The sequence below is a fragment of the Amphiprion ocellaris genome, chromosome 4 (genome assembly GCF_022539595.1).
Source record: "Amphiprion ocellaris isolate individual 3 ecotype Okinawa chromosome 4, ASM2253959v1, whole genome shotgun sequence".
Taxonomy (NCBI): domain Eukaryota; kingdom Metazoa; phylum Chordata; class Actinopteri; family Pomacentridae; genus Amphiprion; species Amphiprion ocellaris.
Window position 1 is genome coordinate 32,231,864 of NC_072769.1, and position 16,162 is coordinate 32,248,025.

Consider the following 16,162-nt stretch of genomic DNA (forward strand, 5'->3'; position numbering starts at 1 on the left):
CTGAGCAGAAATATGTCAATGGAAAATCAACATATGACCACTGGGGGGCAGCAGTGCGCATGTGCGTCTAGTCTGCCTTAATCTCACAGAAGAAGAAGAGGAAGCATCCTAGGCAGTAGAAGAAGAGTGACGGATTGTCGACGCTCTTTGGTCAGCAGTAGTACACAGGGTGTCAGCGGTGATTTGTCACTACCAAAAGTACTAGTTTATTGTTATTTTACTAGGTAAACTGATAGAAAACAGAACCGTTTACAGTTGTGGACGATTATCGGACGTCAGCTGGGCCACCTTCCTCAGTGGATGTGCGTCACACAGCAGGAACGAGAGCGCGTCTGTGCGTGTGAAGGAGCCATGTTGAAGCGGCTCCTAATGTCGTGTTTTTAAAAGCGGTGCCGTCAATGTGCTGCGTGACGAGGACTCGTCTCGGAAAGTGGAGGAACCGTGAAACATACCGAGATGTCAGCGGACGATTTCCAGACGCAGTACGCCTCCTTCATGGACGGCATGCTGAAGAGCGCTGTGGCAGAAACCACGAAACTTTTCGAAACTATGGTGGACGAGCTGAAGGCAGAAATATCCAGGATGAAGAAGGAGAATGAAGACCTCAAAACACGATGTAGTCTGTACGAAAGTGCAAAAAGCCAAACGGCTGTTGATCACGGAGAAAATTGCACCGTTTCAGGACCAAACGACGGCTCTGAGAAACGCGACAGTGCTGTCCAGTGTGGTGAGTTATAAATTAGCCTGTTAGCCACCATTAGTTGTGTAAAACTCTTCAAGGCAATTGTCCGATAATCCTACGTGATGGTGTGTACGTTTTAAGTATATTAATGTTAACGGAAACACATCAGACAGCTCCTGTGTGCTGCTATCTCAGTGATCTGAGTGTTATCTGGAGCGTGGGATCAAAAATGAGAGGGAAACCGTACTTTGGTTCTGGGAACAGCTTTGCAACTGGGAGGAACTATATGCTAAAAGTCACATTGTTATTATTTTAACAAATGTCACAGTATGGGTCATGATTATACTGGGAATGGTGTTTTTGTTTTTTTTTTCTTTGTACACCTCTCAAAAAATGTGATGTGATTTCGGTTAATGCTCTTTACCAAACCAAACAATCACATATGTTTATTTCCTTGAAAATAATATTTAAAATAGCATTAAATTCTATGTATTTATCCATGGGCTGCACAGTGGCGTAGTGGTTAGCACTTTCGCCTTGCAGCGAGAAGGTCCCTGGTTCGCGTCCCGGCTTTCCCGGGATCTTTCTGCATGGAGTTTGCATGTTCTCCCTGTGCATGCGTGGGTTTTCTCCGGGTACTCCGGCTTCCTCCCACAGTCCAAAAATATGCTGAGGTTAATTGATTACTCTAAATTGCCCGTAGGTGTGAATGTGTGAGTGCTTGTTTGTCTATATATGTAGCCCTGCGACAGACTGGCGACCTGTCCAGGGTGTCCCCTGCCTTCGCCTGAGTCAGCTGGGATAGGCTCCAGCACCCCCCGCGACCCTAGTGAGGATTAAGCGGTGTATAGATAATGGATGGATGGATGTATTTATCCATGACTCATGTATGGCAATAGCCCTACATAGCTCATGTCCTGTGGCTACACATTATGCAAGATGTGGTCACGTTTCTTTACGCTTTATTAATTTATGGTCATGCTACAATTTTTATCCCACCAATGTCACTCTGTATGAAAGAACAGCGTGTTTTTTTGTTTGTTTTTTTATTACCACATCTGTAACCGGAACTTATCTTTTATGTTATTAGTTACTGTAGCTTGTTCCTCCTACTATCCCCATGATTTTAACATATTTTTTTCTGGCATTTTAACTATATCTGGTTTTCTAACAATATTGAATGTATGGATTGGGCACTGGGCTACAAATGAATAGACTGGTGGGATAAAAGAAGTTGTCTGAACTGAAGTGGACTTTTTATTAACTTTCACACCAGACATCCCAATATATAGCCAAACTGAAGCTGTTCTATTAGGATGAACGTGCAGAGGTCTTCCTGAACATCATGCAGGTCCAATCCACAGCTATTGGAAGCACTTGTTTGGCGTTATTGAGGCCAAAGGAAAGTTAAGATACAAGTTATTCTGACTTTGTGCTATTAGTTCAAGATCGTTGTGTTTGTTTTGAATGTCATTCGGGAACCTGTATGCTCGGTTGGATGGGTTACAAAGCCCATAGCGAGTGTCTCCTCTACACTTCAGCAACACCTCAGCAGGAGCCGTGTTGTAACTGCACTCACAGCTTGATACAGCAAATGTAGTATGAGCAAAATAAACTTGAATGGGACTGTAACTAATGCAGGGCCCCAGAATGCATCCATTTTGGTAGTTCATTTGTCACACTTGTTTTTATTGTCATGACAATGTTTCTAAATGTGTATCTTTGATGAAGAGACATGAGATTTTAGAGGTTTATTCAATTCCATGAGAGGGACTTTAAAAAACCTAAATTACCCTAAATTATAAGTACTATCACTCAGATGCCAAATGACTGAGGGAAACTAAAGCATCCTCAGTATTAAGTAAGTATTATGGACATCGCTATCTTCCAGTTCAGTGATGTGCATCATTAAGTACAACCCTGTTTTAAAGATTCAGGACTGTAGTTTTAAAAATAACCAGTTGTCTGGATGTTGTGTGTTTTGTTTCCAGATCTTGTCCCTGTCCGTACAGTACTGGTGGAGCACTGTCAGTCACTGCAAAACCAAGTGCAGCAGTACACACATGAGGGCATGCAGTACCATTTGCAAGAGCACAACTATATTGCTCATGAAATCAAACAAGAGGTGCGTGCGTATCATTGCAGCATTATACATTATTTTACTGTTTTTGTCTTCTTAAAATTTGGTTGTGTGCCTCTCTCCTCCAGGAATTGGAGTCTGTGTTGAAGCAGGAGGAAGTTGAGCCCACTGTGGTCTGTGAACAAGCAGGTGAGGGATTTAAACAGTCAAATTTTTTAACAGGTAATTTGTAAGATTTAATTAAACCTGCAACTTTTATTATTAAGTTTCTTTATTTCCCTTCTTCTCATGTTTCTTCTGTTGTTTTTTGCGCTACTGTTTCTAGGTTCACTGCAGACCTCTGTTTGTGGAGCTGAAAATGAAGAACCTCTTGTGAGGCAGGAAAGTTCAACACAGTATGTAGAGACCAGACTTCTAGAGCCCCCCTGTTTGCAAATGGGTAGCAGGGTACAGGGAACCCAGAACCAGTTATCTTACCCAGAGCCTGCAATTAGTATTTCACTCGCTGCATTAAAGGAAGACCTCCAAAAAGAGTCTGAGTTTGATCAGACTATATCAGAAAAAAGGATGGAGGGAGAACTCACAATATCTGGAAAACACCAGTCAGTCCCCCAGCACTGTCAAGGAGACAGTGACACATCAGTAAATGAAAAAACTGATATGCACCATACAGAGAAACAGTCAGAGCCTAATCTGCTCGTACGGCATAGAAGAGGACCTTCCCCAAAGAAAATGAAACAACAAATACTTCAGTCATCATCGGTTGATGTTTCAAGAGAACAGAAGGGGTTAAATTCCCCTTCGGTAAGAGAGGAAGGCGTATTCTCGCAAACATCTCCAGTTCAGCCTCAAAAGACTTCATCTGCCATCACCCTATCAGTCCAGGACAGATCATACCCTGCTTTTGAAGACATGGAAAACAGGAGGGTTGATTCTTTGCCTGTCTCTGTTTCAGTTGCAATTCATTCTCCATCAACTGAAGTTTCATCTGCAAATGAAAGACTGGACACCACACCAGCAGATTCATCACAAGCACCATCAAGTCACCTCAAAGACTGCCGCACCTCAGTAACACTTCAGGATGCAATGCTGTTAGTTGAAGCCATGAATCAGTCAACAGTGGAAAATGCAGTCGCCCAAGGAATGGCACCACCCGAGACCCGCTCTGCTCCCTGTGAGGGTACTTTGCAAATGGTGGACAAGATCCCAGAAGAGCCAACTTCTGTTGAGACTCCTCACATTACAGATGCCATTTCAACCAGTGAAGCTCAGGCCCACATTGCAGTTGTCATACCAAAACAAAAACATGCACCATCTCCTTTTAATACTACTACATTACCATTGTCACCATCAGCCGCTGCACCTAAAACCACCACACGGTCGCTTCCTCGTCCTTTGATGCCATTGGTAGCTCCCAGTAAACCAAATAAAGCAGTACCTCATGCAATCATCATCTTGCCAAAGTCAGGATCTTCATTTATGTCTCAAAAAGTTGCAACGGTGTCTCCAACCCCGCTTTCTACTGGGTCATCATCAGGACAGGATTGTTTTTCTAAAGTTGTAGGGTTACCACCTGATACATCTTCCCATTCTTCTGTTCCCCAGACAGTAAATGTTAGCTCCAGAAATATTTTTCCGGTCTTCCCCTCACAGTTACCCACGAACTCAGCAGAACAGCACTTAGGAACCTTATCACAGTCAAAAATACTTATAATTCCAACACGGTTGTCAGCTGTGGCATCAAAGAAACATCAGTCACACACTACTGTACTGACAGTAAAGCAAAAGAGTGCTGAACCAACTGCTCCAGTTACAGAGTCATCGACCCAACTGATTTTCTCGTCACAGGAGTTAAATATTTCTGCTTTGCACAATCCAGTATTGTCTCAAAAAAATGATGATACAACTGACAGCCTAGAAACCTCCAAACAAACTGCCTCTGTTTCTGGAACAGAAACCTGTTCCAGTTTAAAAATGTCAGATGGACAAGTGCCAACATCTGTGTTTCCAGTGTTACCACCAGCTGTTGAACAGAAGCTTACTGCAGTGGTCAGATCAACCAGACAGCCATTTCCAATATCAACCAAAGAATCCTTCTTGGTCTCAAGACTGCTTTCTAAAGGATCTTGTGAAGGTATAACACAAGAGAAGCCATTGAGGCCAACGTTTTGGCTTTCAGAAGAGCCAGCCTCATCTTCTAGTATTTGTTCCAATTTAACAGAAACATCTGTTGCTGTGTCTGCAAATACCTCCCAGATGACAGATGAGTCAGATAATCGTGTATTGTTTTCAGAAACCTCTAATTTGGCCATGGAAATGAGCAGCAATGAAGTGCAGGACAAACAATCAGCTGACCACCTACAGGTGTCCACCAAGGACGCACCTGACCCTCTGTCACTAGCAGAAACTCCGTTCCTGGCACAGCTGGCAGAGTCACCAATGATTCAAGTAACAACAAAGGTAAACACAATTCATGGGGAGGAACTGATACTTGTACTGTTACTGCACATTGATGCAGTTAATAATTATTTGCCTTTATTTGTTAGAAATACGTTACAGCACTGTGAAATGTTGTTTTTCACATATCCCAATCAGGGTCAGAGTGCAGGGTCAGCCATAGTACAGCGCCCCTGGAGCAGGAAGGGTTAAGGGCCTTGCTCAAGGGCCCAACAGTGGCCGCATTGGGGTTTGAACCTCTGACCTTCTGATCAGTAGTTCAGAAACTTAACCGTTTCACCACCACTGCCCCAGTTGGTGCTTTAAAGCTGTCTAAAGGTGAAATCACCCTCGTGACTAAGTGGTTAATCACTATCTTAAGTTATGTAAATGAAAATTTTATGTAAGCCATATTGAAACTGAATAAGGTGTTGAATTTTTAGATTATATGAGCAGATTTTGTAAGTGGTATTGATGGTAATTTTTTCCTGTCTTCTATTTAACTGCATCTCCAGTAAAGTAATGTGGTTGCTTTGTAATTTATATCTCGCTCAAGCTACCTTTCCATTTTCTTGCAGGCAACCTCTGATAATTTTACAGAGACCAGAACCTGTGACAAGAAAAACTTACAGAAAAAATTGCTTTTCGCCCGACTGCGAAGTCACCTGAAATCTCACTCAAAGGCTAGACGATCTGAAGCAACACCAAAATCCTGTTCTATATCCCCGAAAAGGTCAACCAGAGAAGGAGCTACTCCTAAAGAGAATGAATCTGCTGCTGTAAGTCTGAGGACCTGTAGTTATAGTAAAAATGATGCAAGCTCTACAATGTCTGCAGCACATTCAACTTTCACTATAAACAGTCCTGGCATTAAACAGATAAAAAAGGAATTTAGCTCTCCTTTCACACTTACGAGGTATAGTTTGCAGACAGATAGTACTAAAAAAACTAACAGTGAAACTGTTTCTCAAAGTGTTGAAGGCCCTATAGTGGCTGAAACCCCTAGAAGGAGTTTTAAAAGTCAAAATTCTGTCAAGCTAACTAAAGCAGCAAAAGCTAAAACGATAGCTAAAATGAGAAATTCTCACAAATTGAAACTGCAGAAACACCAGCTAGCAGAGAATCAGGGCAAGTGTGAAATTGTGAAAATATGTAGAGCCAAAGTGTGGATTCCACCTGTAATGCCAGCCGATAAAATGCCACCAGCAGGGGAAAGGAAATCATCGCTGTCGCCTGTTAATACAGAGACAAAACCCAACAATCAAACCTTTGTCTGCCCCCCACTAGCTGTTAGAGCTTCACCTATTGTCTCGCCCTTAGAGCCATTGGCAGTCATAGGTAGGCATCTGTTGAGGAACCAGTGTGGGGAATGTGGTCGCATCCTCAGCAGCAGTGCTGCACTGGAGAGCCATGTCGGTCTTCATACAGGTCGAAGGCCGTTCTCATGCACACTTTGTGGAAAGACTTTTCCAGATGCCAAGAGTTACAAACGGCATGGCCGGGTGCACCGAAATGGTAGGATCCATATCTGCCAGCAGTGTGGGAAGGGCTTTGTCTATCGTTTTGGCCTCACCAAGCACCTCCAAATGGTGCACAGCAGGATAAAACCTTTCATTTGCCAGATCTGCAACAAGGGATTCTTTACAAAACGAGATGTGGAAGTTCACATCCGAATACACACTGGAGAGAAACCATTCCATTGCAACTATTGTGACAAAAAATTCACAAGGAGAGTGGAACTGAATGTGCATTTGCGGTGGCATAATGGGGAAAAAAGACACTGGTGTCCACACTGTGGAAAAGGATTTTTAGATTTTAATAACTTAAAAAGACACAAATATATCCACACAGGGGAGAAACCACACTCCTGCCCACACTGCCCCAAGCAGTTCACACAGTCAGGCCACCTGAAAAAGCATGTTAAAAATGTGCACAAAGCACAGTGAGGGGCAGACATCCAAGATGGAACCCTGTTCAACCGAGAAGAGTGATTAGAAATAAAAATATCAGAGATGATATGAGACAACATGCTGTGTTTTTTTTTCCTTGATGTAATGCATTTGTACATCAAATGAAAAAAAAATTAGTTTTTTTTAATGTGTTCATCACAAGATATTTTTTGTTTTGACGGAATAGTTTCAGTACGGGAAGATAGCATGTAGATATATGGAAAAAAGTTTGCGTCATGGGGAATGGGCTCATGGGCTATAGTTATTTCTGGATAAGTAATAATTTGTTCCTTTTACTAGCACTTATGCAGCGTGTCTGTGGGTTGCGTGGCAACCTTACAGTACAAGGAAGTTGTTGCACCCATTTTAATTGTAACTTCGAAGAAAGATTGTTAATTTTTGGCTAGTTAGATTGCTAGATTTGCTATCTCTCTTGCTCCCATTGCCTCAATTCCTCACATTTGCCTTCCCTTCCGACCTGTGCACAAGTACAAATGTGCACAAACATGCACAGGATTTGCTGGAATTGTGTGTGGCATGCTCTAAGCTTAACTGTGAAAATATCTGTAATTGAAGTTATTGATACAGTTTATATTATACTGCTGTTTCTTTTATTACATAGCTTTTTACTGCTGCTATTGCACAGATGGCAATAAAAGTTAACTGTACTGCTTTTACAGTAACTTACCACCTCAAACAAGGATTAAGTGAAGTTGCATCTGTATTGGATGACGGGTGAATTTTTACCATACAAGAATCAGTAGAATGTTTTTGCAATCTTCACTTAATTTCTTTACATCCAAAGAATGTAACCTTACTGCTGATACAATTTCATTCAAGTTAATGTATGTTCAGTTTGAGCAGAAACACTTTAGTTTCACTTGAGCACATCCACAAACCATATCTGCTCATGTCTTGACATGAGTGCTGTGAATGTACTTGTGTTAGCTTTTAAATGTCTCCTCATGCTTTGCCTAGACATACCTAAAGAGGATGTGTCACTGTTTCTTTTATTTAAATTTTTTTTGTTTTGGTATTTTGTAACATTGTGCTGTGTTACAAAAAGGCGGTTTTGCTTAACAAAATCCTTTTTTTTGTCATGGAAATGTTTGAAGCATTTAGTTATATTCAAAACAATGTTAAACACCATTGACCCATCTTTTAGAATTCGAAACCTCATGTATATCATTGTACATGTTGTGAATTTGCACTGATTAGATTGCTGTCAAATCAAGATGTATATTTTTGTTGGTCATGTCATTGGAGAATACGGGTAATAAATGTAAATTTGGTCAAAAAAGTTTTTTTCTGTATGAGAATAAAAAAATGTTGGTCAAACATTTGCTAACGTCATAATTTTCCCTAAATTCATATAAAGTACATTATTTCTTAAACACTTCTTCAGTTGCCTTCTCAAGGTGCTGCAGCTTGTGTAACATGTCAGCTACTAATTAACCACTGTATATTCTAAAATGACTGAAAGTGTGACTATACATGGTTGTCTGTCTCCATGTGATGGTGATGCGATGCAACCTGTCAAGGCTGTATCCTGAGGTTTTCCACCATGTCAGCGGACACAACAGGATAAACCAGGCATGATGGATGGATGGATGGATGGATGGATGGATGGATGGATGGATAGTTTTCCAAAGCTCTGGTCTCTGTAAGAAGTGCTGTGAATGATATGTCCACTGTGAGTCTGTCGACATCATTCTTATTTAATCGATACATTTATAGCAACATAATTATCTCTGACCGTTGCGTGTATTTTCCTACGCCTACTTCTCTCAGGTTCTCTGAACTGGTAAGGTATGAATGACTTAACATTTATATACCAATTGAAAGTACCAGTCAATTTGCTTTGAATATGATTGGATTTCAGAAACCAGGTGATCCAGAGTGTGAACTATAGGTTAACCACCTGAATCCTATAACCTGCCAGTGAGTTTGAAAGCCACATTGTCGTTTATAAAATCGCCAAAAATTATGCCATTAATCAAAACCAGATATTGTAAAGACAGCAAGACACATCCGACTTTCAACTTTCTAACGGTTTGTGAAGTACTTATGTATGCCATTGGAAAACTTCTCAAATCTAAGCTTAAAATCATGATATTTCATCAAAACTGAGACACCATTAGGGTATCAGCTGGGAGATGCAATTAAAAAAAAAAATATTTTGCTGAGCTGGACTAAACTGCAAACTGTTTACACAGGTTAGATGTGAGACAAACATTAATCAAATTTAGAAGTGAAGCATGTTGTAGTTGGAAGAGTCAACATTTTTTCCTTTGGTGGTAACAGGTGCAGTTTGTTTTTATAATGAAGGAAATTCATTTTTTTATGGCATTACAATTGGGCCATATTGCAAAAATAACAATTTTGAGTTCTCCTTGTGCTGTTTCAGTAGCATTGCAGGACTTTATATTGTGAAACATCAGCCCACAGCAAATAAAATGTGACAGAAGTAAAATAGACCAAAGCTACTTAGTGTTCCTAAGCTCCCTTGAAAACACGTTTTGTAGTTTGCATTTTAAGGATTAAATTTGGATTTCTGCTCCCACTGATTGGCAAGCAACCAAAGAGTATCCAAACCAGATTATTTTTGTGTGCAAAACTGAGATGTGTGGGAAACACTCGGAAAAAAGCTCACTCATGCAATAAAAGTGACTTTTTTTTTTTTTTTTTTTTAATTTAAAATTTTATTTTGGACAGGTATGCATTCATCATTCATTGAGCATAACAAAGAGGCACATTGTTTTGAATAATTTACCGTAGTTGCCAGGCGGGGGCGGTGTTCAGTCATGGCACTGGGCTGATCACGTCTACTGCTGCAGCGGTCCCTGGGCCGCCTCCACTGGCAGCTCTTTTTTCTATTTTTTGCAGACGCACCGTGATGTAACACGTCCGTGCACGCGGTCAGAGGTGTCTGAAAGATGGAAAATAGAAAGAGCAAGGGTGGCTCGGAGAAGGCACGAATTAATAAAAAGAAGAAAGCTCTGGAATCACACGCAGCCAAATGTGCTGAAATTGTAGATTTTTTCACTAAAACGTGCTCGCGGAAACGGGGACGGCGAGATGTTGAACTTTTCCTTAAAACCACAGTTCGTTAATTATCAAGTCAATGAATTGTGTGACGTTGTGGCGTAAAACATAGGATTATATAATTTAAATAATAGTAAGATGCGACGCCACATCACTGGGAAACTTTGTCTTGTAGCCCCTCAGAGTCAGAAGAAAGGTCCAGCACCAAGCAGCAGCCATGAGCCCACAAGTCTAGAGTGGGAAGGTAGGATTGCTCATTGAGTGAATGTTATTAGAATTAATATAATGAAGAGTATGGTGTAGACCTGCTCTATATGAGAACTGCCTAGAGATGCTAGATGATTCTGCACTACATTATCATGTATTTTATTTTTATTTATATATATATATATATATATATATATATATATATATATATATATATATATATATATATATATATATATATATAATATACATATACACCTGTTGACTTTTGGACCGGGCCAACCGAGGACGTCTCCATAGCAACCTTGCTGTGTTATCGCGCTCCCACCTTCGCGAACTGAGACACCGAAGGTCTGAGACGGAAGAAGATGGGCTACATGCATACACACACATCGGACTCGAACTGAGGACTGAGCTAAACATTCACACACACATGTCCATATCCCCCTCCCTCCCACCTCCACAAGCTTTCCTCACCATACACAGGAGCCAGGAATCCGTGCACCTGCACAGGAACCGGCTAACTGTGCAGTGCTCCTCCCTCCACCTCCCCACATCCTTATCCCAACTATCCTTGTCTTATGTCATGCTTTGCCTGTTTGCGGGTTTGTTTTTTTTTAGGTTCCTTCTCAAATTGAATTTCCCAACATTGGAGGTTTCATTTGGTACAACGAGCTGTTTTTTTCTTTTACCCTCTACTATCCCTACCCAGATCCCAACATGTCTTTTTCTTTTTTTTCCTCAAGAAAGGTGCCGCGCAGCAGCCGGAGCTGTCATTGGCAGGGCAGCTCAAATGAAATTTCGTTGTATATGAAAGTGTGCAATGACAAATAAAGCATCTATTATCTATTAATGAAACTGATCTGAACTGATCAGAAGGCTTTGTAAAAAGAGGAGATTTGTGCTGAGAATTATGAGCATTTTTAAAAGTGATTTAGTGTCAGGAGCAGAGCCAGGAGCCAGCAGTGATGAGGGGATTGCTGTTGTAACAGAGTGAACTAGCAACCATTAGTTCCAGTATAACCACTTTCTACGTCCAAACGATAGCAGTGACCCATTTTGTTTTTTAATCATTAAAAGTAAGATAGAAAATACACAAAGCCCACAACTGAAAGGGAATAGAAAGAAAGTAATATAAAATAAGCCTGCATATTTTGCCATTGAAAATATCTTAATTGGTTAGGTCAAAATGTGTGTAGAGATTTTTTTTTTTTTTTTTTAAATTGTGATAGGGGTGCAGGCGAGTCTAGGGAAACTAGAGGAAGTATAAGAGGGAGAGCAGAGTCTCTTCAGGGACTGATTACAGAGGCAGCAGCTCAGCAGCAGAAACCTGAACCACAAGTTAGGAAGGAGACAGATGAAGATGAGTCGGTTGATAGTTTTGATTACTTTGCTCACCCTAAGTCACAGGATGTACATACATACATTCTGATGTTGTAAAGAATAGTGTTGGAGATTTGACCTTTAACTCATATTCTCATATTTGTGAAATCAGTGATGGATCTGTTACCTTGCAGAGGAAATAGAGATAATAGTGTTATTAGAACGTGCAACACTTTTTATTTTATACATATTTTTTTATTTATTCTTGTATTTCATTTTCAAGGTTTAGATATCTGTGAACACTTGTTTGAACAAAATATAGATTCTGATATTGTTGTGAAGAGTAATATTGGAGATGAGGCGGCATGGCTCAGTGGGTAGCGTGGCCGTCTTGTAACCAGAGGGTTACCGGTTCGATCCCTGGCCTAGAGGGCTCATGTTGAGGTGTTCCTGAGCAAGACACTGAACCCCTAACTGCTCCTCATGGGTCGTGGTCAGCGCATAGCATGGCAGCTTCTGCCGTGAATGGGTGAATGTGATGTATAATATAAAGCGCTTTGGGCTATATAAATACAGACCATTTACCGTTGACACAAATCCATATTGTGAAGCAGCCCTTACTTGCACTGAATTGGAAATATTTTAGAAAAATACAAGGCTTTACAGAACAGTGTGCTATTGTAGACTTAACGTGTAAGGTTATAATTACATGATTTTAATAATAATAGATCGTGACCTAAAGTGGGCCGGTCTAATGAAACTCCAGGGCTGAAAATGAGTCTCACTCTGGCCCTGGTAGTTGCAGAGCACAGACATAAGATACAGAACAATCCAACCAAAAGCTCTTTAAGGCCTCACTATGAAGACAGATACCAGCAGGCACAGCCACAGCGGCAGCGACAACGTCAGAGCAGGAGGACCAGCTGAATGATCAATTTCATAATAGCACCTGCCCACGTTGCCAACTTTATCGACAGCTACGAACTCAACAACCTGCGAGCAGCAGGAAGAGTTGTAGTCTGCCTGGATGATAGGAGCGCTCAGTGGGGTGTATGATAAGGTTCCTTCACCCTGACGCAGGGTAATGCTCTCAATCCCGGTTCCATTTCCATCTGTGAGATTAGCTGAGAGCTGCCAATGGAAAGGTTTGCACTGGGACAGATCAGCAGGGCAGTCATCAGGCAGCACTGTAACTAAGTTACACAATGGTGGAGTAAAATCTGTAATCTGGACAAAGAAAAGAACAAACATGGGGAAATAGTGCCTCTGTGACAAAAAATATCAGCATCATAATACATCTGCACTCATCACAGTCTTTGTGGCTGCATTCCAAAGGTCTCTATTTAGTCATGTCCGACTAGGTGTAATTAAAGATATGTATAATTACCTTGGTGACAACAGACAGTCTCAGAACGGCATAATTGGAGTCAGCACCTTCGGTTGACTTGGCTTCAATAGTCAGAGTGGCATCGATGCCTGACTGTGTGCTGTCAGGTGGCGTAATAGTCAGCGTGGCATTAGTGTACTCTCCAGTTGTCAAGGTGAGGCTGTCAAGAGAGGAGAAAAATACACTTCAAAGTTACATGAACTACATTTGTGATGGAATTTTAAAGATGTAGCACTTAAGGTTGAGTAACTTAAGGGGCTCTCACTTTTTTTGCATTGTCATGGTCAAAAATGAGAAATGCACCATTTACTAATGAGAATAAGAATATAAGAGCAAATAGGTGAAAAGCAGCCAATGCTCCAGCCTGCTTTCAGGACCACAGAAAGTTGGGGGTTTTTTTCAGAAAATTGAGGTGAATTAGGTGAAGTTTATGATATTGTGTTGCTACGATTTGATGGTGATGGCAAAAATAACATGCATGCCAGTATCTTTATAAAAGTGAATCAAAGATTGATTAGCTTTGTGCTTGAATCATGCATCAGTAAATGCCTGATTTGATGCAAGATCCATGATAAAAATGATAGCTAGTAATAGAATAAAAAACTAGACCATAAAAGAATATCAAACTGTCAAAACCATGTTTTTATGGTAGCTCATGTCTTAAGAACAGGAGCCTAGTATGACTCACTGAATGTAAACTTCAGATATAAATTTCCAATTTCTGCAATTCACACAGTTTTCTACTCTTTCCTTCTATATTTCAAAATCCCCTTGATTATGTGAAACAGCTGCAGTTTTGCCCAAGATTTAGATTGTGCAATAAAGTCGGTGTGCTTAGTTCTTTTGGTGAATTAGCCATTTTATTCACAGTGACCACCTCTTTTCATACAAATGTTTCACCAAAACAAGTTACTCTCAACTGTATTTTGCAGTGGCACCATTCCTGCATCCTGGACTTAGTTCACCCATGAGAGTTATAATTGGTTTAAAGAAATGTGTCAGGCCTGCTCCAAGCAGGCACTAGATAGGGCTTTCCATCTTCCTCTTGCTTTCTGTGCTCTACAGGTGTGCTGGCATGTAGTCTGTGGTGACAGGTGTGAACAATTGTAATCAGCAGCAGCGGAGCGGGAGCAGGTGTAGCCGGGCCAATCAGAAGCCATCCTCTCTACAATATAGCCTGACTCTACTCATCACTGTGAGGGACTGTGAAGGATCAAGTCAGTCACTGCACTGTTAATTCAGCCAATGAAGTCTGCAGACCTTTGGTAACTCTTGTCTTTGTACCTCCTAGTCTGGATCCCGCCTGTTCATGCCCACCTGCTTCCACTGCTCTTGGACCAAGAAACCCTATCTGCAACTATTCCTCTCACACAAGTCCGGAACTCACCTGGTCAGTCTCCTCCATCTTCAGACGCCACATCACGACGTGCCTGTGGCCGCAGCCTCCAGTGCACCTGTCTGCCACCCAGAGCCCCTCTCTGTGTCAAACTCCCCTAACCAGCTGCACACCAGCCCTCTCCTCCCTTTCCCTGTGCATTCACGCTGTTCCTTGGCACGAGCCTTCCAGATTAGTGAGTTTGTGTTGCTGTAGGTCATTGTTCTTATGCCAGAGTATGGTAATACCTTAGTTTGCTTAATTAGCCTTTGGATTTTTATGGAGTTTGAGTTGTTGTATTCGCTGTTAGCTTTCAGCGTAGATTATTTGTTACCAGTTAGTCTGGCAGGGGAACTCTCTTAACGGTAGTTTTTCATGTCGCGCTCTATTAGCGTTATTTCCGGTTCTAGTCTTCCGGACTTGTAGTTTTTTGTGTTTCTGAGAATGTGTGAATAAATCCTTGCTTCTAAGACTCATTTGGTCTCTTTCCTCATTCATGCACCTGAGCATCACTGAAACTGTAACAAAATGCAAACAAGCCAGAATGTTTTTCTTCAATAGTAGAATAATAAAGTGTTACAAGGGCATTCTCCACAGCACTGTGGCGATAAGTCTGGCTGTGTGTGACTAAGAGAGGTCAATCTCCACCTGGATGCCCTGCAATTTGATGACTGCCTTTGGGTGGAGTAGTAACATGCATTACTCACACTAACCTTTACTCCAACTAGCAGGTGGGGTTGCACATGCTGCTACACCACCCCTGATGTGACTTTGCCCCAAGCTTCAAGCAAATATGATGAGTACTGGGAAATATGTTTGTTCAGTACCAATTCTAAAGCTGTATGGTATTTATAATGGCTGCTTAGCTTAGGAATAAAACAAGAGGTAACATCTCAATAACATGCATCTTGATTAAATACGAGAAAGAATTAGCCTTTTATTTAGAGGTCACTTATTAACATGTCACACCTTGTTGGTTGACTCTGCAAAAAATGTAAGTGTAGAAAAGACTAATTGCTGTTTCTCAGAGGGCCATGTGCCAGATTTTTTCCTAGGCCACAACCAGTACCTTTCTGAAATATCCAGTTTTTGTCTAATGCTCAGAGCAAAGAGATAGTCCATTATTTGTATTAACTTTCAGTTTTTGTATAGATTGAAGAAATGAGATACAGCTTTAGAGTAGGTGACAGATTATGTTACCATTAGACTGAAACTAGGCCTGATTTGTGTTTCACGAAACCAACCTGCTGCACAGACATGAAACTGGAATTGATCTTCTCGTCTAACTTCCTGTGAGAAATCTAAGCAACACATCTTCCCAAATGTGAAACCATGCCTTTGGTGACGCTAACCTAGGGAATCGTTTATAGCTGCTTCCTCTCACCTGTTTGGGTAAGACATGGGGAAGTTTCTGTCATTTCTGGCGCTGATGGAGTATGAACCACTTGATCCCTGGGTCATCACACTAAAGGGGAGCTTGAAGGCTTTTCCTGGCTCCAAGCTGCTGTCAACCACCGTCTAGGAGAAGCAAGTAAGGAAGACTGATATCATCCTTGTACTCTGAAACAATTCAGTGTTCTTGCATATGTAAATTTATTACATCTTTAATAAACTGGAATTGTATATTCCTTCTCCTTCATCTTTTTCATCACCCTCACCCCAAAAGGTTGAGGCAGAT

General features: G+C 41.1%; 2 protein-coding genes across 5 annotated transcripts in view; one reads left to right on the forward strand and one right to left on the reverse strand.

The window, feature by feature from the left end:
* Positions 1–99: 99 nt before the first annotated feature.
* On the forward strand, positions 100–8,487 carry LOC111583397 (uncharacterized). Of its 2 annotated transcripts, XM_035958246.2 has the most exons (6): positions 100–727; positions 2,674–2,807; positions 2,891–2,951; positions 3,088–4,896; positions 5,056–5,222; positions 5,777–8,487. In XM_035958246.2, the coding sequence occupies exons 1-6, from the start codon at positions 457–459 to the stop codon at positions 7,142–7,144; spliced, it is 3,810 nt and encodes a 1,269-aa protein (XP_035814139.2). In that variant the 5' UTR covers positions 100–456; the 3' UTR covers positions 7,145–8,487. The 2 variants fall into 2 exon arrangements, with proteins under 2 accessions (XP_035814139.2, XP_023148237.2); XM_023292469.3 differs by having other exon boundaries at positions 3,088–5,222.
* Positions 8,488–11,955: 3,468 nt separating this feature from the next.
* Positions 11,956–16,162, reverse strand: part of LOC111583395 (von Willebrand factor A domain-containing protein 7-like) — a 31,691-nt gene continuing 27,484 nt past the window's right edge. For all 3 annotated transcript variants that reach the window (XM_055010187.1, XM_055010186.1, XM_023292466.3), the window contains 3 exons: positions 15,869–16,002; positions 13,110–13,269; positions 11,956–12,949 (listed from right to left, as the gene is read on the reverse strand). In XM_055010187.1, the coding sequence (XP_054866162.1) occupies positions 12,569–12,949; positions 13,110–13,269; positions 15,869–16,002 (675 nt within the window). In that variant the 3' untranslated portion in view covers positions 11,956–12,568. The remainder of the gene's footprint in view (positions 12,950–13,109; positions 13,270–15,868; positions 16,003–16,162) is intronic.